At 41.0% G+C, this 27,864-nt stretch overlaps 1 protein-coding gene across 1 annotated transcript in view; it reads left to right on the top strand.

The window, feature by feature from the left end:
• The window catches only part of CDH6 (cadherin 6), a 146,833-nt gene that overhangs the window by 85,163 nt on the left and 33,806 nt on the right, over positions 1-27,864 (top strand). Inside the window, exons 3-4 of the mRNA XM_004605565.2 lie at positions 21,828-22,122; positions 26,092-26,211. Of these exons, the coding sequence (XP_004605622.2) occupies positions 21,828-22,122; positions 26,092-26,211 (415 nt within the window). The remainder of the gene's footprint in view (positions 1-21,827; positions 22,123-26,091; positions 26,212-27,864) is intronic.

Consider the following 27,864-nt stretch of genomic DNA (forward strand, 5'->3'; position numbering starts at 1 on the left):
AATTGGAAATTAAATGACCTAGAATTAGAATAAAAGTTACAGGCCAAATATCTCACAAAGAAAATATTTATAATGTGAACAACCTTATGAAAATAAAATTCAAAAATTATAAAAAATATATTTAGAGTGCCTTCCAGTCTGTCACTCACAGAGCGTGTTATGCTCATGAAAAGAGATGCATTTTAAAAGACTAAACATGTATGTACATGTGTGCGATATGAATAATATTTTAGGTATGATGTTGTGATTCTGAAGACCAGAAGATCTTTCTGAGAGACAGATAAGGCTTGAAATGTCACTCTGGAAGTGGGATTTAATGCTGACTAGAGGGACCCAAGATTGGAGTTAAGAAGGCAATGCAAGGTGTTATCTCATATATGGCATTTTCCAATAGACTTGAAAAGAAAATGCTTTTCATTGACTCAACCATGAAATGCAGTGTGAGGTAGGGAGGGGCAGGTGGCCTGGCTGTGTTGGAGCTCAGAAGACTGTGACTGGGTCATACCAGTCAGGTCCTAACCTCTCTCTGTCCCTTCAACACTCTCCATCTTCAGTGGTGAGGATAGCGGGCAAGTTTTTGAGATGGATGATACTATAAGGACTGAATACAGGCCTATGATATGCTCATAGTCCCCAGGAAGATACTAAGGTTAGGGCAGTACACAGAGGGAAGGGTCCAGCTCTCAAGTGACCTTCAAAAAATCAGGAATATGGTAAGAAGAGATGTCACAGGATGAGTCAGGGTTAAGTTGCCTTCTCTGAAGTCTAGTATTTGGGATCAGAAGATAGTGCCCAAGTAGCAAGGCAGCTACAAATACAACAGATTGACAACAATTCATGAGGCTGAAAATATACACAAGTATGCAGCTTTCTTCATTATTCCAACCAGGCCAAAAATAAAATGTGTACAGCTCTTCACTTTAGCGGACACCCGGCTAGCTGTGTAGATGCATCTATCACAGCCATTTATCATTTCATTTTAAAACATCACTTTGCACTATAGTTCAGCATTTGTATGTTACTTAAGTTGCTGTGAAATGTCAAGAGTCTGTCAGGTCTTATTTTTCAATTAAAAGCTTAATGTAGCCAGTAGTTCTAAAATTGACTATTGCCTTTAAGGCATACATTGCGCTTAGGTTTGAAGTTGGCACCATCTTTATTAAATTGGAAGTAATAGCATGATCTTATATTATTGCACCAAAGTTTTATTGTCAAAAAAAATTACTCTTGATTAGTGTGGAGTGGCGGGGGGAGGAATAAAAAAAAATACTCAGTTTAATTGTGTAATCACCCTCTATGCTTCACTCTTTCAAGAGAAAAATAATTAATTTCTTACTTAAGGTTGAGCTTTGACTCCAATATGTGAGTAATGTTTTATACTGGGTCTCAGGGCTGCTCTTTCAATTAGGACTTTAGATATTGATTTTAAACCTTTGAACGCTTGTATCTTTGCAGTAGCTCCATCCTAGACAACACATATTGCTTATTTCTGCATCCCTAAAGGTGCCATGCACAGATTTCACACATTGGAAATAGTCAAACAACTCTTAAAATAAGCCATAATAACTATAAAAGATAACAAACTAAGTATCACTGTATCTCACTGTCATCCCATTGTTCATCAGTTTACTCAAGCGGCACCAGTAACGTCTCTATTATACTCAGCCCTGAAATTATAGCAGCCTCTCCTTACTCGTCTTTCCCAATGATTGGAGGCTCTTTCAGGATCAGGGGAATGAGACCTATTGTTACTGTTTCTGGCATATCAAATACATCACCGGTACCTTGCCAGGCTCTGCCATGCAGGCGGGATATTCTCAGTAGCTTACGAGGCTCTCCGAGAGGTGTGTATATATCTGTTACTGTATTTTGGATATGAATATGCCACGGGAAGCTTACCAGGCTCTCCCAAGTGGTCAATAGACTCTCAGTAGCTTGTCAGGTTCTGCAAGAGGGAGAACTAGGCTATTAGATATTGCATGGCTGCAATGCAGCAGCTGCATGCTTCCGGGAGCTTAGTTTTATAGTCTCTGGATGTTTGCCATTGATGGGATTACATGGCACCAGGGGCAGCCTCTGGGTGTGACTGTCTAGCTACTAGAAAATGGGGAATCTGGGTAGAAGAGGCCCAGTCCCGATCCGAGAAGCCTTGGAGATCTCAGCCTCGGGTTCCGCACACCTGGGTTCCTCCACCAGCTCCCCCATTCATGAGGCTCATCCAAATATGTGGAGAGTGGCCCTGAGTATGGCCATGGCTGGGTTCCGAAGGTCCTCAACTGTCTAGGCTCTGCTAGGGGGGAGGGGAATGCAACCCGTCCACTCCAAGGGGCACCGTGAAGACAGCCAGGCTCGGGTAAAAAAACCTAAGTATTAACCCAAAACTGATCATTTATTAGTGTGTGTGGCTCAGAATTTATACTCACTGATAGTGTTTTGGGTCCTTGGGTTGACAAGTGAAAATCTAAAGTGTCTAAGGTTCAAATATATAGGAGATAGAACCATCTAGACCACACTTATAAAATAACAACAAATGTTTCTGTGGCTCATACCTCTGGAAATTTTGCATGAAGATGACACAAACATTTTTGATGCCTAGGAGAAAAATCAAGTTTTCTTAGCATAAACCAGAAAAACAAAGGACAACATAGTTGCATGTACACAAATTAACAAGATAAAAAGGATCACTGTACCACTGTAGCACTGTCATCCCATTGTTCATCGATTTGCTCTAGCAGGCGCCAGTAACATTTCCATTCATCCTAGCCCTGAGATTTTAGCAGGCTCTCTTTACTTGTCCTTCCAAAGTGTCACATTGGAGGCTCTTTCATGGTTAGGGGAATGAGACCATCATTGTTACTGTATTACTACTACTATTACTACTACTACTACTACTACTACTACTACTACTACTACTACTACAGCTACTACTAGACATAGTTTATTCCTTTAAGACTTTTTAAAATGAAAATCAGATATTGAAAGCTCAGTAGAGTCAACTTTGAAACAAAGTGAAAAAAAGCCAAAATTGATGAGAAAGAATACACTTTTTTTTTCTCAAAACTCTTAAGGCACTCTATGGTACAGAAAATTCAAGTGTTCAGTAAAAGAGAAATCATTTAACACTTGAGAATGTTGATTGCAATGAATCCCCCAAAAATATCAACTATAGAGAAAAAAGTGTGATAATACAGAGAGAAAAATTTTATGTAATGCTAATTCTTTTTTCCTACCAACTATATTTTCTTTTAATCAACACATTTTGAGTGCTTTCAGGAAAAATAATCATTTGGGGGAAAATAATCTCATCTTACTTCCTTTTTACTATTTATATTATGAGTACAATCCAGAGAAGAACATTAAAAAGGAGATACAAAGAGTATTCTGCTTTAAAATAGTTATGCAAAATTTTGGCATGTTCTGCACTTGCCATAAATTGTGAAGCAGAAGAATCAGCTCATTTCCTCACTTAATCTATAGTGTGGGAATATTTCTTTGTTCCTCAGGAGGACAAATACCCTGCTAGGAGGGAACGTTCCTCTTAGAAATCAAGTAAAGATGACAGGTTATAAGAAATTACTTCCTTGTTCTATGTGTACCTTGAGTATCCTGTCTACCTATCTCACTATATGTTATATGTAAAAAGAATAAGGAGAGAAAATGCACTAAACCTTGTATTAAAGATGTTATGTATCATAAATCCACCTGCCTCTTAAAGGGAAATTTTAACACTGAATCAAGATCATGAAGAAAATAAGTGATTGTGCTGAGTAGTGGTGCTGTACTCAGTTTTCTCTCCTCTAGAGCAGCATTCCTCAGCCTTTGTCCAGCTGTGGCCTCTTTCTGACTTCATTTCCTTCCTGTGAGCCCCTGTCCTGTTGGTTGTCCCCTTAGTCCCAAGCTTTGGTCCCTCATTTATATGATTTTTGTTTGTGGCCCTCTTTGGAATATCCTGGGGTCCCACCGTGGAAACATATGGAATCCTTATAGCAAGTCACTTCTAAAGCCAAAGAGGGCACAGGATGGGAAGGGACATGACAGAAAATCCATGACATCACCCCTTAAGTAGGTGACATGTCATCCCAGATGTGTTGTGTTGCTGACTTGTATTTGTTGGCAGAGTTTCACTGTAGGGAGCGGGTAATAAGGAGCTGCTGGTACTGTTGCATACTGTCCAGTCGCTGCCTTGATGCTTCCCTGGGAGCAAACCTTCCTGGAAGGGTCACATCAGCACTCTCCCAAAAGAGCGTAGTAGGAGCCTGTGAGTGGGGGGAGCTGAGTTCGCAAATGAACTCGGAGGAAACACAGAGCCCTGGCCACAGTTGGGGTAGGAGTCAGCACATTTGTCTCCACCAGGTCTCCAATTCTTCCCTTCTGTCACATCAGTAAGGTAGCAGAGAGACTTGCACACATGAATCCTTATAGCCAAGGAAGCAAGCCAAGGAAGCCAGCACACCCCTGCTTGGGAGCTGGGGTTCTGTGAGAAGAGGCATTAGCATCCCTAACTCCCCAGCGAAGCCATCTGGACAGCACCAATCCCTCTTGTTACCAATGGATGTTTGACCATAAGTTCTATTACAGCAAAATATCAAAGACTGGGAGAGCTGTTACAATCATTCCTGAGTGATTCATTGGTGCTGCGTTCTCCACCTCAGAGACTGACTTGCATCTGAGATACATACTCGGGGCATCCCCACCTCCATCTGAAAAAGCCTGTGTTTGGTCTTGAACACACTTCTCTCTCTTTCCCTCCTCTCACATTTCTCTAAATTTAAGTAAGACTATTTTTGAAGTTACTAGCTGGTTCCCAAGCAGTTGGGAGGAATGAAGGTACTCGTGTTCTTTCTTAGAATTATTCAACATGGCTACCTAGACTATAGGAATAGGTCATAGAGTTCAATTTAGTCATTTCTTGAGCACATACAGATGCTGGAGAGTTATGAATATGAGTCATTAACAGTCCCTCCATCAAGAAAAATTACTGGCTCCCTTATGTAGCATTCAGGTTTTAGATCTTAAGTGTCAATATAATATATCCAATACGTTTTTTGGTCTTTGGAGAAAAACTCTGTGTAGGAATAGCCCATTAGCTAGTAAAAAACATAATTTTTCAAATTTGTTTCATCTGGATGCTGGAGAGATAGTACAGGGGTTAAGGGCCTGTCTTTCACATGGCTGACCAGAATTCAATCCTTGGCACCACGTATGGTACCCTGAGCCCCACCAGGAGAGGTCCCTGAGTTCAGAGCCAGAAGTAAGCCCTGAGCACCACTGTGTGGCCCAGAAATCACCCTTCCCCAAAAAAGGAACTCTGCCATTTGATTCATTATTACTCAAGTGTCTGCATTTATTTATTGAGAGATGCTTTCAAAATCGTATCAGAGAGTAAGAGAGAGAGAAAGGCTGGAGCAGTGTGAGTGTGTGTGTGTGTGTGTGTGTGTGTGTCTAAAATTGATGAAGACACTGTAAGGCAAAAAGGTAGGAATGCAACTGGTGAGTTACAATGCCCTCCTAAATCAGTTTTGGACTGGGTATCTGCCTCTCAGCTTGATTTACCACTGGATTTTTGAAAATGAAAATGTTAGACGAAGCAGGAGTTGAGAGTAATGTCGCAGTCTGCCAAGGTCCCTGGACTTCTAGTGCCAAACAGAGGCAGTAAACAATGCCTTTTTGGGGAAATAACTTCATGCAGTGAATAAGCCAAAAGGCATTTGCTTAATTGAAAAATCCCAAATAAACAATAACATCTATTACAGTCTCTGTCGTTTGTGCCAATAGAATTTGCAAATAACTTAGTCCGGGGTCTAATATAATAAATATACCAAATCCAGAAATGTTGTTTACCATCGTCATGGGGAGAACTGTTAGGTAGGATGGTCCAATGTGAATAAGTATGGACTTCGGAGTTTGGCAAATCTTGGTACCTTTCTTGACTCTGGGTTAGTCACTCAACCTACCTAAACTTTGTTTCTCTGAAAAAGGGGGGGAGGGGCTAGGGGACTAAGATTATCTCCCTAGGCCATTATGAGAATTAACTGATGTAATACACAAAGCATTCCTGAAGTACCTAACCCAAAGTATATGCTACCAAGTATTCATTTCCTTCCCCCCTTGGCTGGAATTCCTGAAGGACCTTGATTTGCAAAGCTTAAAACCAATTCCTTACTTGCTTTCCTGTTGCTTCTGCCATGAATCACCACAATTTATTGGCTTAAAACAGTACAAATTATCTGACAGTTCTGGGAGTCTGAAGTCTAAAACGCATAGTGCTGGACCTAATCTAGGTACCTGCAAGATGTTCTGTGGGCCCGAAGGGGGTGATACAACCCTTGCATTTCCAGCTTCCTAACCACCTGTGCATCTCCCCATTCTCCATCTTCAAAGCCGACAGCAAAGAACACAGCATCTTCCACTCCCCCACCCCCTGCCGCTGTATCATGGCATTTGCACCCTCTGATTCTCACTCACCCCATCTTTCTCGTCTAAGGATCAAGATTCATGGCGATGACATTTAGGTTCACCTGGAGAATCCAGGCTAATCTCCATTCAAAAGTCTTTATCAAAACTATACCATAAAGTCTTTTTTGCCATGTAAGGCAACAGAATCCCTAGTTCTGGGAATTAGGACACCAAGTTCTTTGGCAAAGCCTTGATTCTGCCAACTATAACTATTAAGCACTAAAGTTTTGTTCATTTAATAGTTCCTCTGGAACTTTTGACAGTAACTTCAAGGTATTGAGTGTAAAAGAGAAATGTCAAGGGAATTAATGCTTTTCTCCTGAGTTTAGATTTAAAATTCTTTCGCTTTTAGCACTTTGTCAAAAATTCCCTTCCCTATAACAGAAGGATTGTTTCGGTGGTTATTAAATCTAACAAAAGCCATGAGATGGAATTGGGCGGGGTCCTAGGGGATCTCTGCAAATGTCTTTGTGGCATTATTTGACTATTGTTTCAAATTTTACAAGGTACACAATTAGCAAAAAGAAGGCTAGAAAGATGGTATAGAGAGACAGAGACAGAGACAGACAGACAGATACAGAGACATAATCTAGTTCAAGTCATCCAACCCCAAATGCCTAGAATGCAGAAAAATCCCAGATTTGATATAGCTTTGTAACTTGGCATTTTAAAATATCGTTGCTGGTTGGGGCTAGTGCAATAGCATAGTGGGTAGGGAGCTTGCTTTGCATGTGGTTGACCTGGCTTGATCACCAGCACCCCGTATAGTCGCCGAGCCCTGCCAGGAGTGATCCCTGAGCAAGAATTAAGAGCAAACCCAAAATACCTCTGGGTATAGTATCCAACCACCTCCCCAAATAAAAATAAAATAAATAAAAGATATCATTGCTGGAAATCTAAACATTAGTAAACCTTTAAGGAAATTTCCCAGAGCTGAAATGTCAACATTTTGAGAGCAGCAGCACTGCAAGAATGAGACCCAAACTACAATGAATAACTTAAAACTGTTCCTGTCAAGGTGGCAGGTTGGGGGAGGGGGTAGGAGGTGACCTGCGACACTGGTGGAGGTATGGTCACACAACCGGGTGGGGTGTGAGATTAGTGTTGGAATTTGTATGCCTGAAACTCTACTACTGTGAACAGCTTTGTACACCATGATGCCTTAATCAAGTCATATGTATATTTTTAATTTAAATTTTAAAAAGGAAGAAGTAATACCTCATAGAAGACATTGAATCTTGCTTTTCACATTAGAAACAAGACAAAACATGTGTGGTGTGGTTAGCAGAGCGAACAATGGAAACAGACTACCAATACTCAAACCTCACCCCTGTTGGTATTGTGATACCAAGTTATTTGCCCCTCACCTTCTCTCAGTTTCCCCCCCAAAGAGGATAGGAAAAGAGCCACAATGAGTAACAAACTATATAATCCGTGTAAAGAATCCCACACATGGCCTGACTTATAGTAGAGGCTTAATAAATAGCTGCTATTATTTTCCCAAATCCCAGCCAGACCAGTTCCCAATGATGACGCATATGAGAGAATGATTTAAATACAAAACATTACCAGCATTCTCAAATCAAATTATTTGCATTGTATTAAAATATGCTGTTGCAGTTGCTTCCAAGCAACACTCAGGGAGTCTGGGGATTTTGGGTTGACTCTCAGTGAAACTGGCACCCCTGACGCCTCCATGCTCGGGCCCAGCAGTACAGAGACCCCCTGGGCCATTTGAACAGAGCTCAGAAAGGATTGCCCCATAGCTGGAAGACTGCTTCAAGATTGGCGGGGAGAAGGCAGATGGAATAGAGAAAGGATCACTAAGAAAATGATGGCTGGAGGAACCAGTCGGGATGGGAGATGCATGCCGAAAGTAGATAATGGACCAAACCTGATGACCTCTCTGTGTCTGTGTTGCAAGCCATAATGCCCAAAAGTAGAGAGAGAGTATGGGGAATATTGTCTGCCATTGAGGCAGGGGAAGTATGAAAAAAGGGCGGTATACCGGTGATATTGGTGGTGGGGAATGTGCACTGGTGGAGGGATGGGTGTTTGATCATTGTGAGTTTGTAACCCAAACACGAAAGCTTGTAACTATCTCATGGAGATTCAATAAAAAAAAATTTTAAAAAGGGTCATGCAGTAACGGGGACTGAATTCAAGCCTAAGCATCGTGCCAGCCTTTTAAGATAGCCCCCAGCCCTTATAAAATAGATCTCTTTTTTTCAAATGACTCATGAAAAGATTATCCGAGAGAGGCAGCCAAATCCAAGGTTTTGTCAGAGGAAGAAAGCGATTTCTCTGGATTCTTTAGAGTCAACTGACTGACCAGGAGTGAAGACTGGCCAACTAGGGGGAACTCTCTGATCTCCTTTATGAGTGAAGTTACCAGAAACTATGGGTGCTAACTTCTGGGCTGCAGGTTATGCTACCACGGCTGTTATGTCTGATTTTATAGTGAAAGTTGGATCTTTCTCCCTCAAAAGATGGGAGGGTATTTCTGAAACCAGGGGAGCAAATGCATATCCCCAGCTATCAGACATACATCCCGGGGCTGGGGAGATGGCTTACAGGGCTGGAGCACTCGCTGTACCTGAGGCTCCAGGTTCCATTCCTAGCATGGCATGGTCCCTCTGTCATCCCTGGGAGCTACCCTTGAGAACTGCCAGATATGGCTCAAACCCCTCCACTCCCCCTCCCCCAACCCCACATATACACACAGCTCTGTGTATCTCTGCAAATGTTTCTACTGCCCTGACACAGCATCTGAAGTACCAGGAGAAGCCAGGACAAGTGTGCAGGTGGAGTGAAAGAGGAAGTTTGGGCCAGTTCCCTTGGAGGCAATGCTGGGATGAGGGAGAAGCCCCTCTCAGCCCACAGGAACCTCTCGTCTTCTTCAGGCAAGAAAAGGATGGATGGTTCCTACCAAGGACAAAGCAGTCCTATAACTGGCACCACGTGTGCCAACGGCAATTGAGTCATGGTCATTTTTCCAGGGGGACGGGAGAGCAGCCGGAACTGAATAGAGGGAATCACTTGGCCCCTGGAGAACTGAGACCATGATTCTCCTGCCAACTCCACAGATGCCACCGAGGACAGAAATAGATGAGAGATACACACCAGCAGACCAGAGGGCAGTACAGGGACTGTCTTTGGCTCCAAAAGCTCCTGAATTTCCTTTGTTAGACCATATGGCACCGAGCAATTTTGCTCCTTTGTACACCCAGGTGTCATATTGCACTGGATCAGGGGAGCGAAAGCCGAAGCCAGAAAGACTGGAATTATCTAAAGGAGTTTCCTAAAGCAACTGTAGCATCGAATCAGGCAGGATGCATTGGATTGCACTAAATTATCGACTCTCTAGTCAACCAATATTGAGTTCCTATGACTCGATGGGATTAAAGCTTGAGGGATCCGCTACATTCAAGCAGTAATAATAAGGAAGGCAACGAATCCCCTTGAGCATTTGAGTGCAGCTTTAAAAAATATATATATGTGACCCTCCAGCCACAGGGGAGGAGTGTTTCTATTTCAGCTGACTTTATTGCTTTTATTACCCCGGGCACATACTCAAGGCCTCCCCTGGTCTCTCCCACACAGAAACTTGACACCATGCCACTCACTCACACTGCTTCCTAAGTTGTTTTTCTCCCGTCCGTGATCTAAACTTCTCCAAGAAGTCTTCCTACACCATCAGAGCTAACACCCTCCCTAGTTCTACCTCATCTAATTCAAATGTTCCTTCTGTGCTCTTCTATAGTTTCTCTTGCCTTTGTTATTAAAAAACAAACAAACAGAAAACACTAACTCACGTACCTAATTTCTGCTTATACTTTATCTTTTTTATACGACTCAGTATTTCCAAACCTAAATTGCAAGCTTGTGGAAGGCAGATATTAGATGCTTTTTATTCATTGCCTTATGCAGCTCTGTAGGCCAATAAGTGTTTTAAAATGGTCTTGGTTGACAGTTAAATTATTTTTATTTATGGAACAATGTTTCTGTGAAATGGAGTGTTTTCCATTCATTTTTCCATTTGTTTCTGTAATCGAATATTTGAAAAAAAAATCTTGCAACTTCCACACTCTTAACAGGTAACTTCTAACCTAGATCAACTATACTTATAATGATCTTTCGAACTCAATCAAATAATGACTTTACTGCTCTTTTCAATAAACCCATGTTGGCTATATTACAGTATCAGGCTAAATGGGTTATTGTCACTGTCACTGTCATCCCGTTGCTCATCGATTTGTTCGAGCAGGCACCAGAAACATCTCTCATTGAGAGACTTATTGTTACTGTTTTTGGCATATCCAATATGCACAGGTAGCTTGCCGGGCTCTCCGAGACGGGCGGAGGAATCGAACTCGGGTCAGCCGCATGAAAGGTGAACACCCAACCACTGTGCTATCACTCCAGCCCTAAATGGGTTATTAAGGAAAAAATTTTTTATCATAACTTGAATTCTTCCTTCTCAGAATAGACCATGTTCCAGGTGTTTGGGAATACTTGTAAACGTGCCTGGCAATATTAAGAGCCCATAGTTTTGATGTATAAAGTTATCCTAAAGTCAAGCGAAAATGGGGATGGAGACCAACAAAGTGTTGTTTGTCTTCTATGTGACATAAGCCTCATTGACTATTGCTATTTTTACCCAACTTTGTCTTTGCAACAGTCAATTCATTCCCTTCAATTATTAATGATTAAAGAATCTAACATGTGCCACTATGTTGGGTCCTCAGAATACAGAAGGAAACCAGACCTGTTAAGTGCTTTAGAAATTTGCAACCTGGTTAGGAAAACAGCTATAAAATGAGTCATCAAAAATGTAAACTATCAAAAATGTTCTAACATTGGCTAACAGAGTCAACTTAGACTAGCAGTTCATGGAAGACTTACTTGCCAGGAAAGATAAATTAATCAGGTGAAGGACTTTATGCCAAGGAAACCCCACGGGAGAAGGACTCACTGTGAAACTGTCTTTGTACTTTCAATAATGTGCACTAGCTAAAACCCACTGGAACAAGCAGTGTTAGGAGAGAATGTTGGTGGATGAGGTAAGAGAGAGGGATAGAGACAGGGGGATCTTGAAAGAAGGAGGATGGGACTTCAATCCCAGGACTACAGAGAAGACACCGAAGCATTTCATTAGAAGAGAATGACTTTTCCAAGTCAGTACTGGTCTTAACTTGGTCTAGTTATGAAAAATAAATAGACTGAAAAGAAAGCCGAAGTGTTTTTAGGTAAATTTCATAATAGACTTAACCAAATATGGTGGGGCTTGGGACAAGGAGGCAGAAAGATATTGAAGACAAGTGGACAGGACTAGATATCCACAAGAGGAAGAGTTGAGGGGTAAAGGTGGAGGGGAGGATCCCAAAGTGAGTGATAACCCCCCGGAGGTGCTGAGTGATCCCGGAGGAGTAGCCTTGAGTGCCATTGCAGGGGGCACTTTGTTTGCCTGCTTACAGAAAGTAGATTTTTAGAGGTGGGATGCTGAGTAGATATTTTATTTCAGGAGAGGGAACAGTAGGCAAAATAAGCTTGGGGACCTCTGGAATGATTCCCTGATGGTCTTTACAGTGAAGAAACATTAGAAGAGGAGAAAAGATGGCAAGGTCATTAAGAGAAATATTGAGTGTAAGATTTTTAGAGACTTGCCTGGAAACAATAGTACCTTTGACTCTGGCTCTCAGGAAAATGATTCACGCTGGGGTTCATATAGATCTGGGCATCCTGGCTCATAGATAGTAGCGGAATCCCTGCAAATAGCTAGATGATCTCATTCAGGGAAAACACAAGACGCTAAGGTCTCAGGGGTACTGACATTTGTGGGCAAATAGGGAGAAATGATCCACAATGTGTGACATCTATCTTATAGATAATGGAATGAAAAGATAAGAATTTAATTAATTTAGCTGATGAACAGGAAAGTCAGAATTCAAACCCAAATCTTTCCACATTCCAAATCCACCTTCTGAATATTTCATGTTTATGAACAAGAATTACTTACTGAAGTATTTCTCTGAGCTAAGCTTTTTTGATAAGCACTTTACATACATTATTTAAATTTTTGGAACAAAGTACCTATAAACTAGCGTTATCATTCTTACCCTGTGATGAGTAATCTAACACTTAGGAGAAATTAGCTAAACTTTCCAAAGTCATCCACTAGTAATACATGGCCTGCATGGGTGCACATTTCTTTCCTTTGACCACGTCCATGTGCTTGACCATTAGGGTTGTATTAGTTAAGCATTAGAGTTGTATTAGTAACCATTAGAGTTTATAAGTTAAGCATTCACACTGTCACTGTCACACTGTCATCCCGTTGTTCATCAATTTGCTCGAGCGGGCACCAGTAACGTCTTCATTGTGAGCATTGTTGTTACTGTTTTTGGCATATAGAATACGCCACGGGTAGCTTGCCAGGCCCTGCCACGTGGGCGGGATGCTCTAGATAGCTTTCCTGGGCTCTCGGAGAGGGATGGAGGAATCGAACCCAGGTTGGCTGTGTGCAAGGCAAACGCCCTACCCTTGGTGCTATCGCTCCAACCCTAGGTAAGCATTGGGGTTATATTAGTAACCATTAGGGTTGTATTAGTTAAGCATTAGGGTTGTAGTTGTATCAGGAGTTCCAAACTCAGGCACTCATCAGGATGACCAAAGGACTTCTTTTTTTTTTTCCAATAAATGTACTATAGTCATCAATTTAAAAATCAAGGTTTAGAAAATTTTAGTCTTTTGTCTAACACCCACCTAGTAAGTTAGTTTTTAGGCTGCAAACTCCAAGATTTTCTACTACACACATGAGCTAGAATATTCATTCTCATTTTTTTTTATCCTATTTACAAAGGTCTGTTAAATAATGAGCTTTGCATCATTAACACGCTTGCTTATTGGCAGTAAAGATGCCCACAGAGAAATGGTTTTGTGTCCTACCTCAACCTTAGTGTCAGTCCTAAAACTACAAATGCTATTTGATTGATCCTCAAACTGTTTTCTATTTTTTAATTTTTTATTATCAAATCACCATGAGATAGTTATACAGCTTTCATGATCAAGTTTCAGTCATGCAATGATCAAACACCCATCCCTCTACCCATGTGCATTCCCCACCACCAATGTTCCCAGTGTCTCTCCCACTACCCCCACCCCTGCCTCTGCTCTCTCTCTCTCCTCTCTCTTCTCTTTCTCTTCTCTCTCTCCTCTCTCTCCTCTCTGTCTCCTCTCTCTCCTCTCTCTCTCTCTTCTCTCCCCCACCCTCTCTCTCTCTACCCCAAAGAACTTAAAACAAAAGTCGCTGGACAAAACTCCTTGAGCTTCTTACTTTGGAGTTAGTGTAGCCTCCAAATTAACATTTTTGACTAGTTCCTAGATGATGCAATGCTGCTGATGCAGAGACCGTAGTTGGAGAATCACTGCGTTAGGGTAAAAGCAGAAACATTAAAATAAAAGAGAGAAAAGCTCACAAACATAATGACTGTGATAAGGTATTTTTATTTTCTCTTTCACAGCGGGTAGGGCGTTCGCCTTGCACAGGGCCGACCCGGGTTCGATTCCTCCGCCCCTCTCGGAGAGCCTCACAAGCTACCGGGAGTATCCCACCTGCACGGCAGAGCCTGGCAAGCTACTTGTGGCATATTTGATATGCCAGAAACAGTAATAACAAGTCTCACAATGGAGACGTTACTGGTGCCCGCTCGAGCAAATCGATGAACAATGGGGCGACAGTGCTGCAGTGCTACAGTGCTTTCCCAGCACATGCCAGATATGAAGTTATTGTGGAACCCAGGTTCCGTCCCTTCTGTGGTCCTGCCTTCTCTCTGAAAGCCTGTCTTCCTCAGCTGGTGAAACCAGCTCACTGCTTTCCTTACGTCACAGCTTTCCCAACAAAGAAAAGAGGAAGTCTGGGGAGACAGAACAGGGGTTAAAGGTGAACATGTGGCCTACTCTGGTTCAAATCCTGGCACTTAGATGATCCCCTGAGCCAGGAGTATTATGTCTTGAGCACTGGCAGGTGTGCACCTCCCCCCAACAGACAAAACAAAAAGAGAAAGAGTAAAACTCATCTCAAGCACTGGTTTTCAACCTTAATGTACCTGTGGGGGGGCAGCTGAAAACCACTCGCCAAGAGCAAGTCAATTCAGAGACTGAGTCACAGCACAGTGCGGAGGGCACTTGCCTTGTACACAGACAACCAGGGTTCGATCCTTGGCACCCTAGATGCCCCCCCCCCAAGCACTGCAGGAGTAATCCCTGAGTGCAAAGCCAGGAGAAACCCCTGAGCATCGCCGGGTGTGACTCAAAATGCAAATAAATAAATAAACAAATAAATAATAAAATTAAAAACGAGAAAGAAAGCATTAAAAAAAAAAGGATGGGGAGTGGTAGAACAATAGGGAGGGCATTTTCCTTGCACATGGCTGACCAGGCTTCAATTCCCATTCAGTCCTCAGCATCCTATATGGTTCCCCCACCACCACCACCCAGCACTGCCAGGAGTAATTCCTGAGCACTAAGCCAAGAGTAACCCCTGAGCATCACCAGGCGTGACTCAAAACAGCAAAAATTAGTAAATAAATAACATTTGAGCCGGAGCCCAGCAGGTAGGGTGTTTGCCTTGCATGCAGCTGACCCCAGTTCAATCCCTGGCATCCCATATGGCACCCTGAGCACCCCCAGGAGTAATTCCTGAGTGCAGAGCCAAGAGTAATCCCTGAGCATCCCCAGGTATGAGCCAAAAAGCCAAAAAGAAAAAAAGCAAGCCAATTCCCTCTAAGCCAAAGCACACAGGCTACTTGGTGAAAACTTAAAACTTGATCACATGACTGAATAGCAGCACACACAGCCAGACATTTCTGTGATAGAGGGATCAAAGAAAGAATTTGGGGAAGCAGGTAATAACCTCCCACTCAAATATTCTGCCATCTGTGTTTTCATTTCTAAAACAAGCCATCAGCTATAAATTAGCTAACTTTCACCATATCATTAACATTTTAAAACTGCATACTAAGTCACATAAAATTTTATTAAAAGAAATTTTATTTGCCTGACCCTAACACCACTAAAAGAATCTACTTATGGCATTTGCCTCGTGCTTCAAGCAAGCCTGCTGCACAAACTTGACTCAATAACCTCTTCCGTCTTCGCAATCTTTAAGTTATTTATTAGCATTATGTATACATAATGCATGTGGATAGATACAGATTTAAATACATCTGTATTAAATTCAGTGCATTCTCCATTCACCCTCACTTGATTGCAGGTTTGCTTTCCTTGTGGAAAGCATGTTTCTGCTCTCTGCAGTAACTCTAGTCTTTCTACTTCAGTGCCAGCCAGTCAACCTCTTTCTACCACAGCTCTTCTCTCATTGCCCTATGATGCCTTGGAGTCATACAAGTACATTTCTTGTTTGTTTCCTAGTTTTTGCCACACCCAGCAGGGCTCAGGGGTCACTGCTGGCTCTGTGCTCAGGAATCATGCCTGGCAAGGCTCAGGGGACCGTATGGGGAGTTGAGAATTGAACTCACATGGGCTGCGTGCAAAGCAAATGCTCTACCCACTGAACTCAGCCCCATTTGGCGGCGGAGTGGGGGAGGGGGAAAGGGTATTTGTTTTGTTTGGGGAAAGGATACAAGTACACTTTTTAATAAATCACATTACAATGTGTGCTCTATTCTATGAGTATTTTAACAGTAATCCAATTTTTTTCTGTGAGCAAAAATAATAATAATTACTATTATTATTATTATTATGGCAACATGATCCTCTCTCTAAGCTCCTCTTGGATTTTTGTGGTCATTTCTAGTTTGTGCCATGCAACTACATTTTTGTTTCGACTGTAACACAATGAGGCATATGCTCAAAAATTCAGTTGGATTACTGGCTCAGAAAGTGAGTCTGTCATATGTAGGTCATAGGAGGAATAGGGCAGCCTCACAAAGCACTAGAAAAATGTACATTTGGTATTAACCTTTTCACTGGAGTCAAAATCAGGAATTGGCAAAAGGAGGGATAGTACAGCGGGCAGGGTGTTTTTCTTGCACACGGTCAACCCATGTTTGACCCCCAGCATCCCATATGGTCTCCCTGAGCACTTCCTGGAGTAATTCCTCATTGGAGATCCAGGAGTAACCCTAAGCATCACCAAGTGTGACCCAAAAAGAAAAAAAAGAAGAAGAAGAAAAAGAATTGGCAAGTGGCCAAAGCCGAGTGCTAGTACAAGGAGTATGGGCCTGCCTTATATGTGGCCCACCGAGTTTGATCCTTGGCACCTATATAGTACTTTTGAACCCCACCAAGGGCTATCCCTATGCACAGAGAATTGGCATGGGGCCAGATGAAACAGTGCTGGCATTCTTTAGAGAACACCTTCCATGGATCCTTGTCTACAGTCCCAAATCTCCCTTCTCACCAAAGGACTCCATTCAAAAAAAAAAAAAAACACCAAAAACTTAACAAAATTAAAAACATAAAAATAATAACAGAAAAGCCAAAAAAGACCAAGCACTCCTTTTTGGGACAAAATGCTACAGGTTCTCTAATTAAAAAAATAAATAAATAAAAGTCCTGCCTACCCCAGATAAAATGTGATTTTCAAGAAGCTGGAGAGAGAATAAGTAGCAGGTAGGATGCTTCTCTTGCACACAGCAGACCAGGATTCAATCCCTGACACCCCAATATAGTTCCCAGAGCCCCACCAAAAGTGAATTCTAAGCACAGAGACAGTTGTAAGCCAGCCCAATAAAACAAAAAACAAACAAAAAACAAAACAAAGAAACAAAAGATGTGACTTTCAGAGGGAAGAAGCTAATTTTTACTTGCTGGTGAATCGTTAAAAGTGAAGCAGATGATTACACTTAATGGAACAGCCACATTAAACTGAAATTAGGAAAAACAAGCCTGGGGCTGCCTACAACCTTTGATTTGTTGTTGTTTAACTTCTGCCTTTTACAGTGGCCATGATGAATGACATCACAAAAGAAAAAATCCAATTAAAATCTAAGTGCTCAATAAACCCCTAATGTCTGACTGTCACTACTTTCTCTAGCAAAGATGTCTTATGTTTCCTCTTTTCCCCAAAAAGAGAGAGGGGGGAAAAAATTGGCCCCAGAGGAGTTTTAATGGAGGACAGCGAGTGAGAAAGACCCCCAAAAAAGGTTTCGAGAGAGTTCTGCACCATACTTTTATCAGCGGACACTGCACTTCAGCAGGATGAGGTTAAATTGTTTTATTATCAGACAATACCCGAGTGAGGAGATGCATTCTCCCACTTGTTTTCAAATACTGATAGATCAGAATAGGGATGGGCATAGCAATCCCCGTTCACACTTTTAGTGGGCGTCTCTGCTGCCCTTTTATATTGTCTCGGGTTTTTGCTCTATAAGTCATCAAAATGGTCTCTCCTGACAGCTAAAAATAAGTTTCTGATTACTTTTACCTGAATAAATCTTGTGACCAGCTGTGGTATTCACCTACTAAGTGTGCAACAATTACGTATTGAAAGTGATGAAGGAACCAGCCAAGGGGAGTCTATGATCTAGTGGAATACAGAATATAATAAATCACATGGGATGACAGCACTTGCCACCCGGTAGAAGAATACTAGCTTTTGATAACAGATTTTACCTTAGAGATACCGGGTGTTTGGAAAATTGGGTTTTCTGAGTCCTCGCAACAAAGTTCTCAAAGTCAAAACAAGAGAGGGAAAAAAAAAGAAAAAAACAGCAGATGATGATCAAAGAGCTGATCGGAGGAACAGTGTCTTAAAGGTGGAAGGCACTTTATCATTTATAAAACACACATCATGCTCCTCCTGCCCATTTCCATAGAGATTTGTGTATTCCGAGTCTGATAAGATTTTCATGACAGCCTTCAGATCATCCTGCCCCTCTCTGGTCCTATTTCACTGATAAGGATCCGGTGTTGGGGAGGTTAATTGACTCCATCTTACCTTTGGTGAGAGAGACCCAGCCCGACGCATTCTAAGGACTTATCGGTGTGCTGCATTCGGCCCTGTGCCAGGCCCCTAACCATGGCTGCCCCGAAGCTCCGGTCTGATGGGCAGAGACTTTGGTTCCTTCCCTCATGAGTTAATGAAATAGCTTTTTAAGAGCTCTCCTCGGTCATTAGAATCTGACGATGGAGAGTTAAACTTTCCCCAGTGGCTCTTTCCATGTAATCATGGTTTCAACGTTTCCTTAGCATATCATATTACACAAATCATGGAGCGCTCTTGTTTGACATTTCTTATTGCATTTGTCTCACTTCTAAGCAATTTCCTCCCTGTTCCCATTCATCTTCCATTATTTCTGCCAAATTGCTTTCAAGACTACTAATTGTGTGAATAATATCCCCTTCCTCAGACTCTGCTGGTACCTAGGGTTAGTGGTGGGATATTGGACACAGTTTCCCTGTCCTTGAAGTCCTGGGCACTGTACCACATCATCTAGGAAGTCTTTTGTTAAGCTCAAAGAATTCTTATGTCTGGGGCTGGAGCGATAGCACAGTGGGTAGGACGTTTGCCTTGCACACGGCCAACCCGGGTTCGATTCCCAGCATCCCATATGGTCCCCTGAGCATTGCCAGGGGTGGTTCCTGAGTGCAGAGCCAGGAGTGGCCCCTGTGCATTGCCAGGTGTGACCCAAAAAAGCCAAAAAAAAAAAGAATTCTTATGTTTGACTCCTTCACAGAAGCCTTGTGAGTTTGCAAATTGCACATACACTAGAATTTTCATTTTCTAGACTCACTTAAGATGGAGCTATATGGCTCATGTTGCCCGAAGTGAGTGTCTTACAAAACTGTTCTGGGGAATATCAATATAGGTCACACCCCAAAATATTCTTTACACAAGCAAGTGCGGGAAAGTCACAAGTTTAAGAAAGCTACAGAAAAATTAAGTAGAATGTAGAACTGTGAGCACTCAAAACTTTCAATACATTCATAGGTAGAGAGATGTTATACATACATACATATATCTTACATTCCTTTGTCCAAGGTAGGAAAAAGTAGGATGTGAAATTTTATGTAGATATTAAATTCCAGGCTAAATACTTTTAGAAAGGCTGGGTAAGATGGCTTTTCTACTATCAAAAGAGTTTCTAGACAATGAGCATTTCATACAGTATCAATCAAGAGGACACCAGAATTGACTTACTGACCTCAGTTGTTCTTGTTTGCTATGTGGCAGAGCCCCAACAAAGTCCATACTCTGTTTAGATAGAGTTTCAATAAGGAAAAGATTAGCAGCCTTCTTTCTAAAACTATGTGGCCAATAGAATGGCATAGGGTTTGGTAGCTTATCCAAAAACCTATGAGATGCCTTCAAAAGCATGACTGCAGTGGGGGAAAGAGAACGAAAGAAACAATAGGAATCCAGGAAAGTCATCTTTAGATTTCCCAAGTAATAAAACATGGGCTAGTTTTCCCACTAGGATCACCTGTTTCAATGTTGTCTTCACTGAATTCAGTCCTTGACACACCCTGGTTTCACTGACAGTTTCATCAGGGCTTCTGCTAATTAATGTCAGGAGTGGGGATCCCTCTACAGGTTTCCTCGCTCTCTGAATGTAGAGCATCCTTACGAAACCTTTTCAGAAACCTAAATGTGGTAAATCAAACATAGTACCATTAATATATATGTAAATTTTGTAGTATTCCCAGACCCCCAAAATAATCTACTAAATTGTAACCAATAACATATAAAACCTGAAACCGTACAAACATACAGCAGATGCAAACACATTGTGATAAGTTCAGCCTGTACAAAGTAACAGTGATGTCTATAACTATCCCATCTTACCAGAACAGGGAAGTGGCCAATAGTGTTCCTGGAGGCCCATAGGTGGTGAGAATATGTTAGCTGAGTCCTCCATGGATGACAGGAGACTGGAGTAGTGGAGAGAAAGATAGATAGCCCCATAACATCTCCTCTTCCTTTGCACCCATCAGACGAGGCTGGTCACTCTACATTCTGCTTAGCCTCATGCATTTCGCTCATGTAAATCCTGGTGGGCTTGCAAACATCCTCCCACCTAAATCTACATTCCCTTTCAAATTAAAAGTCACACTTGGCTGCAGTCAGTCAATCATGGCAGAAATCTCACTCACCTGATTCTGGCCCAGCCCATTCACTCCTTTCTGTTCTGCCCAGATTCATAGAAAGCATACTATGCCGATCCACTCCTGTACGTATGATACCTGATACCCAAGTATATAGCTTGCTAATGATGTGTAAAAGTCCAAGGCCAGTTTTTCCCAGAAGTCCCATGGTTTGGTGGCTCGAGACCAACAGAGATGCTGCCTGTACTTTTTAGGGAAGGAAGTCCAAGCAGCTGCTGTAAAAGCAAGTTGAATGTTCTTGTTCCAAGTCACCTTTTAAATTATCTAATCCCAAGGAGTGTGTGTGTGTGTGTGTGTGTGTGTGTGTGTGTGTGTGTGTGTGTTTGGGGTGGGGATGGGGGCTGGGGGGAGTTTCAAGGCATTTTTCATAGCAATACATGAGGGGTTTTGCAAATGCACCTCATTGATTTTTATAAATAAATTTAAAATATCAGATTTACCCTTCCGCCCCCAAAAAAGTATGAACTCCTTTATACTAGACTGAAGGAGACTGACTAGCTTCCCTTAAGAATCTTTATCAAGACAATAAAGTTTAATAGCAGACTGGATCCAGGTCTGACTCAAACACCAAAATCTGTGTCTCAGTAACACAAACTCTACAGTGTCTGCACACGAAAGTGATGACAAGGATTTATCAGTAGGGGAAAATAGTTTCATTCCAGCCAAGTGAAAATATCCACGGGCTGGGTCAGAGAGATGGTGCAGGAGATAAAGCACTGGCTTTCCACGGCAACCAACCTGCGTCTGAATTCCTGGCACTCCACGTGGTCCCCACGTAGGGTCAGGGGTCACTCCTGAGCACAGAGCCTGAAATAAACCCTGAGCAACCTCTGAGTGTGGGCCAACGACGAACCCTCCCCTCCCCCAAAGCTTTAGGCAGCTACCTATTGCTCTTGTCTGGTCTTCCATTTTTCCCCTTTTTCAAAATAGAGATTACATTTTCTCCTTATTCTGTTGTGCGTTGAAACAGTCTCTGTTTTCCATTTTCCCTTCTCTAAAACAGGGATTACTGCATTTTGTCCAAACTCCATTTCGGTTTTGAAATGCTCTCTAATCATAAGAAACATTTATTAATGAATGGCGTTTTCTGTTGAGGATTTAAGCAAGTAGTGAAACAAACAAGTACTTGTACTCCTTAGAAAAGATTGAATGAAAGTTAAAGTACCGTGCATCGTAAAGACAAAAGCAGTTTAGGATCACATGCTTGACTTTTACTTTCTTAATTTTTTTTTCTACACTAGTTACATTCAGACCAAGATAGAGGAGATGGATCACTTAAATATATCCTTTCAGGAGATGGAGCAGGAGATCTCTTCATTATCAATGAAAACACAGGGGACATACAGGCCACTAAGAGACTGGACAGGGAAGAAAAACCTGTTTATATCCTTCGAGCTCAAGCTATAAACAGAAGAACAGGAAAACCTGTGGAGCCTGAATCTGAATTCATCATCAAGATCCATGACATCAATGACAATGAGCCTATATTCACCAAGGAGGTTTACACAGCCACAGTTCCCGAGATGTCTGATGTGGGTGAGTGACACAGGGTTTCAGCCACTGGGGTTTCTCCTCTGATACTGAAAATAAATAATTTTTTTAAATGTTCTATAAGTGAAATGTACTGAACTTAATGAATTTCGCTGCAAATTGCTGAATCATATTTCGAACTGCACATGGACACCTTTTTGGGTGAAATGCATGCATATCTCCCAATGTTACACATTCTTACTATTTTTAAGAAGACACCATCCTGGGGCTGGAGCAATAGCACAGCGAGTAGGGCATTTGCCTTGCACGAGGACAACCCAGGTTCTATTCCCAGCATCCCATATGGTGCCCTGAGCACTGCCAGGGGTAATTCCTGAGTGCATGAACCAGGAGTAACCCCTGTGCATCGCCAGGTGTGACCCAAAAAGAAAAAGAAAAAAAAAGAAGAAGACACCATCCTGACTGGGCATGTGGCCCAATCATAGAGCATAACCACACAAGTGAGTGTCCCTAGATTCGCACACAGTACCCAGCCTGCAATAGAAAAATAAAGCCGTATTTTCTCAAACAATGATTAGCCAGTGAGAGTGAGAAGAGGGCCATCTATGTCTGGTCCCAATCTGACTGCCCCACAATGCTTGGGTAGAAAGTCTTTCTGCTTCTCTCAGCCATATTCCTATTGAGTCATGGCCAGGCATTCCCCAATAGAAAATAAGTCTTAATTTATGGCCCAGACTATAAGTAATAACAGTTAACAGTTGCTTAAATTATCTGTTTAATTTAGGGGGAAAGAGTCAGAGAAAAGTGTTTTCAAAATCCATAAATAATATGCAAATGATGTCTAGGGAAGTGGTTTTCAATAGTTTGTCCTTAGATTGATGCCGCAGGTGTGCAAAGGTTGAAACCCACTGGCCTAGGGGATATATCCTTTACTAATTGGCAGGAATTAAGAGGCTTTCATGACATTAATATGGTGTTCTGTGCATAATTTTCTTCCAATTTTAAAAGTAATATATGTGCATTTAATTTGTTTAGATTGGAAGAAGGTAAGAAGAATTTAAATTAAGTAAAAAAAAAACTTCCTTTGGCATCACTCTTAGACACATTTAAAGGCTTTCATGACAGGTTTAAAGCCACTGTGTAAGAGTTTATTTTTATTTTTACCCAGTATAAAATTCAAAGGAGTTAAATGGCATAATAAAAAAAAAATCTTCTATAAGTCTGTGAATCAGAGACATTTCAGCTCACAGTTCCAAGACTTGGAAAATACCTAATGAAGGCAACGATTGTCAAACATTGGGACGTCCCCCTTGAAGTTGCTCACTTCCTTATTTGAAGTTACTTTTTAGTTTAGGCTCTTCAAGTTATGTTTGAAAAATCATAAGCTCTCACCAAAGAAAAGATTCTTCTTGTTTTCAATTTTGATTTTGGGGTCATACCTGACAGTGCTCAAGGGCTATTCCTGCTCTGTGTTTGGGAACAGTAAGGTATGGAAATTGAACCCTGATCTCCTGCAGGCACTCCGGTCCACTGACCTCTCACTCTCCAGCTTCTGACTGAATTCTTTTTTCCGTGTGTGTGTGTGTGTGTGTGTGTGTGTGTGTGTGTGGTGGACGGGGGTGGGGAGGGAAGCAAAGGTGAGGGGTGACAGGGGATTGGACCACATGATGCCAGGGATCAAACTGGGGTCTGTTGCATGCAAGGCAACCTCTGTACTGTCCTTCCAGCACCCCAGGCTAGAATTATCTTAAGGTAAAATGTAGTAGGATTTTTTTTCAGTAGATATTAAAAGGAAAAAAGAAGGAAGGAAGGAAGGAAGGAAGGAAGGAAGGAAGGAAGGAAGGAAGGAAGGAAGGAAGGAAGGAAGGAAGGAAGGAAGGAAGGAAGGAAGGAAGGAAGGTATTGCCGAAACTAACTACATGTGAAAAGTGTCACTGTAGCCACAATGAGTGGGGCCATACACTTTTGAAGCCATTCTAGAATTAAATATCCATATGTCAAGTGTTGGGGAATTGCTAACTGACAAGCCTTGAAGAGAGGGACACAGGCATGATTATGTTCCTATTCATCATTATTTTATATTAACATAGTATTACAGTGGTACACAATGGCATCTTAAACAAATTAAAGAGAATGGGACAATGACAGTGTGGTATAAATGGACTTTGGTGTCACACTGACCTGAATTTGTAATTAGCTCAATTGATAAGCAGCAAAATTGCTCTTGATAAATGACTTCATATCTCTGCTCCCCTCGTTCCATATCTATATAAAAAATAAATAAATAGATGTCCAGATCTAAAAGTGAATACAGAGTTGAGGTGAGAAACCAGAAACAGACTCCCAGTAACAGGGGGTAACAAACGAGTGCTCAAAACCTTTAGGTCATCATATTCTAAAAACATTCGAATTTTGTATGGGTGTCAAATAGGACTTCCACTGTTAGCAATCACTTTTCTATTACATGATTATTTCATTCTCTCACTTTCTTGTCAAATTATAAGAATAGATATTCTATCTCATATATTTAAATAGTACAACCAAAGCATCTAAGCCTCACGTAGCATATTTTTTAATAAAATGGAAGAGATTAACAATTCAAAAGCAATCTAAAAATTCTTAGTGTTTTCTAAATATAATTTTCCTACTGTTTTCATAGATAGAAAACTCAGGCAGTATTCTTAGTGTTGACCTGATATGAATATCAGAAGTTAGCCGCCAAAACGATCTGAATGTTAGGGCCTGAATCCTTGGGGAATCAGATAAAATTTATGACACATCTGTGAGATATGCATGATAACACACATAAGATTTGTATGGAATTGATGAAGTTAAAAATACCTTGAAGGTCACTGTATGGCTTTGGTCCTTAAGATAAGGATTCTGATTTAGGGTCCAGAGAGATAGTAGAGGGGGTAAGTGCATGCCTTGCATGAGACCAACCCCAGTTTGATCCTGTACTGCATAGGGTCTCCCAAGCACCTCAAGGAATGATCTCTGGGCACAGAGCCAGATGGAATCCCTCAGCACATCCAGGTAGAGCCTCCAAACCAAATGAAAACCAAAACAATGCTGACCCAAACCATCATAACCTTGATTATGTATAATTCTAATAATCTTTGGAATTATAGATTCCAGATATGAATTTTCTCCTGTTTCAAATAATTATTTCATTCAAAACTACCTTTTTAAAGATCTTTCAACCTGTCCTAATTATATAAGTGTTTTTATTGCTAATGCGATTTTTTTTTTTTTTTGCTTTTTGGGTCACACCCAGCGATGCACAGGGGTTACTCCTGGCTCTGCACTCAGGAATTACCATTGGCGGTGCTCAGGGGACCATATGGGATGCTGGGATTTGAACCCGGGTTGGCCACGTGCAAAGCAAGCACCCTACCCGCTGTGCTATCACTCCAGCCCCATAATGCAACAGAACCCCAGCTCAAATTAGTTTTTTTTTAAATCTACGTACTTATTGGACACATTATTCGAGAAGTCTATGGAAAAGTCTACAGAAACTAGGTCTCCCTAGATTTGTTTCCTATTTCTCTCTGTTCTCAAGCTGGCATCTCTGAGGTGACAGTGTCATTACTGCTTCCACAGTTTACACATCAGCACACGATAGGTCAGGAGAAAGAAAATCTATAATATAAAATTTCCAGCAAAATACTAAAAGGACTCCTAATTAGAAAACCTCCCCCAAACTGACCCAATTGATTGAGACCATATCACTTGAAAGAATCATGTTAGGAAGAGTCCACTCGAATCTCTCTTGGAGATTATAGAGGCATGCCCATACCCTCATTCGTCCTTTATCTTTTCTATAATTTAGCAGTATTGATCATATTTTTCCTTCAGAGGGAGGAACCCAAAGTAACCTGGTATCTTACTCAAGTTCTCCTTCCCTTGCCTTGATAAAATTGTAGACTAGTAACTTCATGCTTTTTCTTTACATGTGTCTATCAAGGATGCAGTGTAGACCCTTAATTTGTTTTCGTGTTTCTGTCATTACAGGCACCTTTGTTGTCCAAGTTACTGCAACTGATGCTGACGATCCAACCTACGGGAACAGTGCTAAAGTTGTCTATAGCATCCTACAGGGGCAACCCTATTTTTCCGTTGAATCAGAAACTGGTTAGAATTCCTTTTTAATCTTTTTTCAACTTGTATTTTAATAGACATGCTCAACTGAGCTAGCATATTTTCTAAGGAAAAACAATTAGTGTGATTGAAATTTTTTCAGAGTTGTCTGCCAAACACTATGATATATTTGTAAACATGACATCCAGATCATTTTAATCAAGAAATCAGACTATGGTTCTTTCATCTACCATATTTATGAAGGGTAGACTCAGGAAGATTATGTATGACTTTATTTTTTTTCTTTTAGGCTGGGCTAAATTTAAAAGACCAAGCCCTTCTGAAACCAGCAGTACTGTTTATGAATATTTTGATTATTTTTTAATATAGTTAACAAGATTGCATCTCTCTAGCCTGTTCCTAAACAAGGTGGTGGAAATGGGACTTGTATGGGTCAATGTAATAGTGGTGTGAATCACTTCCAATCAGAACCTTTAGACCTGGTCCATAATCTCTCATGTTCCCATCCTTTTACCAAAATGATCATGAATGAAAACAAAAACTGAGATGAGTTTCCAGATTGGATGGCTAGAATCAATCAGAGATGGATATGGCTTATTATCACTTCATTGTGAAATACCTCCTAACTTATACAACCTTAAAAATTAATTGTTTTATTGGGAATCCTTTTTTAATATCTCATTTTTTATACTCTCTCCAAAAACTTACATAGTATCTAATGATGAATTTTTTGTAGATATTGTTTATACTGTATAGTGAATTCTATACATATTGTGGCAATCATATAGGAGTGAGTTCCTTCAATACATTTTTAAATATCCCATTATTGCTAGTAGAAACAGAAATGCTTCTAGGTCACTATCTCCAGTTGGAAATTGGTATGTTGAAGCAAATGAACTTGGAAAAGATCCCAAGGAGAATGAAAATGTGAAGTTGAAAAAAAACAATGAGATTGAAAAATTAGAATTATTTCAACTTAAAAGACAAAAGGTTAAGGTGATTTTCTGTGTTGAAATAGAAAAATACTGTCATTTGGAGAATAGAAAGCAGCAGTTCTTGCACTGAAGAAAGAACGATAAGAATAAAATGACCTGTTGTTTCAGGTATTCTTGTTAAAAATCAAAAGGTATTTTCAGCTTCATTAGTTATTAAGCACTGGAATGTGCTACCAGATAAAGTTAGAAATACTTCTCAGTGATTTTTGAAAGAATGTTAAGTATAAAAGAACTTTAAGCATAATTCTGACATGGAGATTAGGCAAACTTTTAATAGTTCTTTAACTCATTATTTATAACTTGCTAAATAAAGAAGTTATCCTAATTTAAAAAATGTTGGTCACTGATGGGGCCAATTGAACTAACATTCACATCAACTGGAGGAAAAAAAAACTTCTCTCGAATGATATAAAACGCTAATTATGAGAGAACTGATCCCATGTTTTCTTAAGACCATATCATTTTATGGCTTAGAAAAATCTCAGAACATTCATAATGAAGGGTATATTTGCTGAGCAATTATTCACTTCAGTAAAGTAAAGCTCAGGAGCCAATTCAAGCTAACAATTTCCCCACAGTATGCCTCAGTGTCTTTTATTGAGCAGTTCCAGTAGCAAACCACTGTGCCACATGCCAAATTCTATTCTGCTGTGTCATCTCCTATACTTAGCATTCTCAATACCCTTGCAGA

Source organism: Sorex araneus, chromosome 1, assembly GCF_027595985.1.
Source record: "Sorex araneus isolate mSorAra2 chromosome 1, mSorAra2.pri, whole genome shotgun sequence".
Classification (NCBI taxonomy): domain Eukaryota; kingdom Metazoa; phylum Chordata; class Mammalia; order Eulipotyphla; family Soricidae; genus Sorex; species Sorex araneus.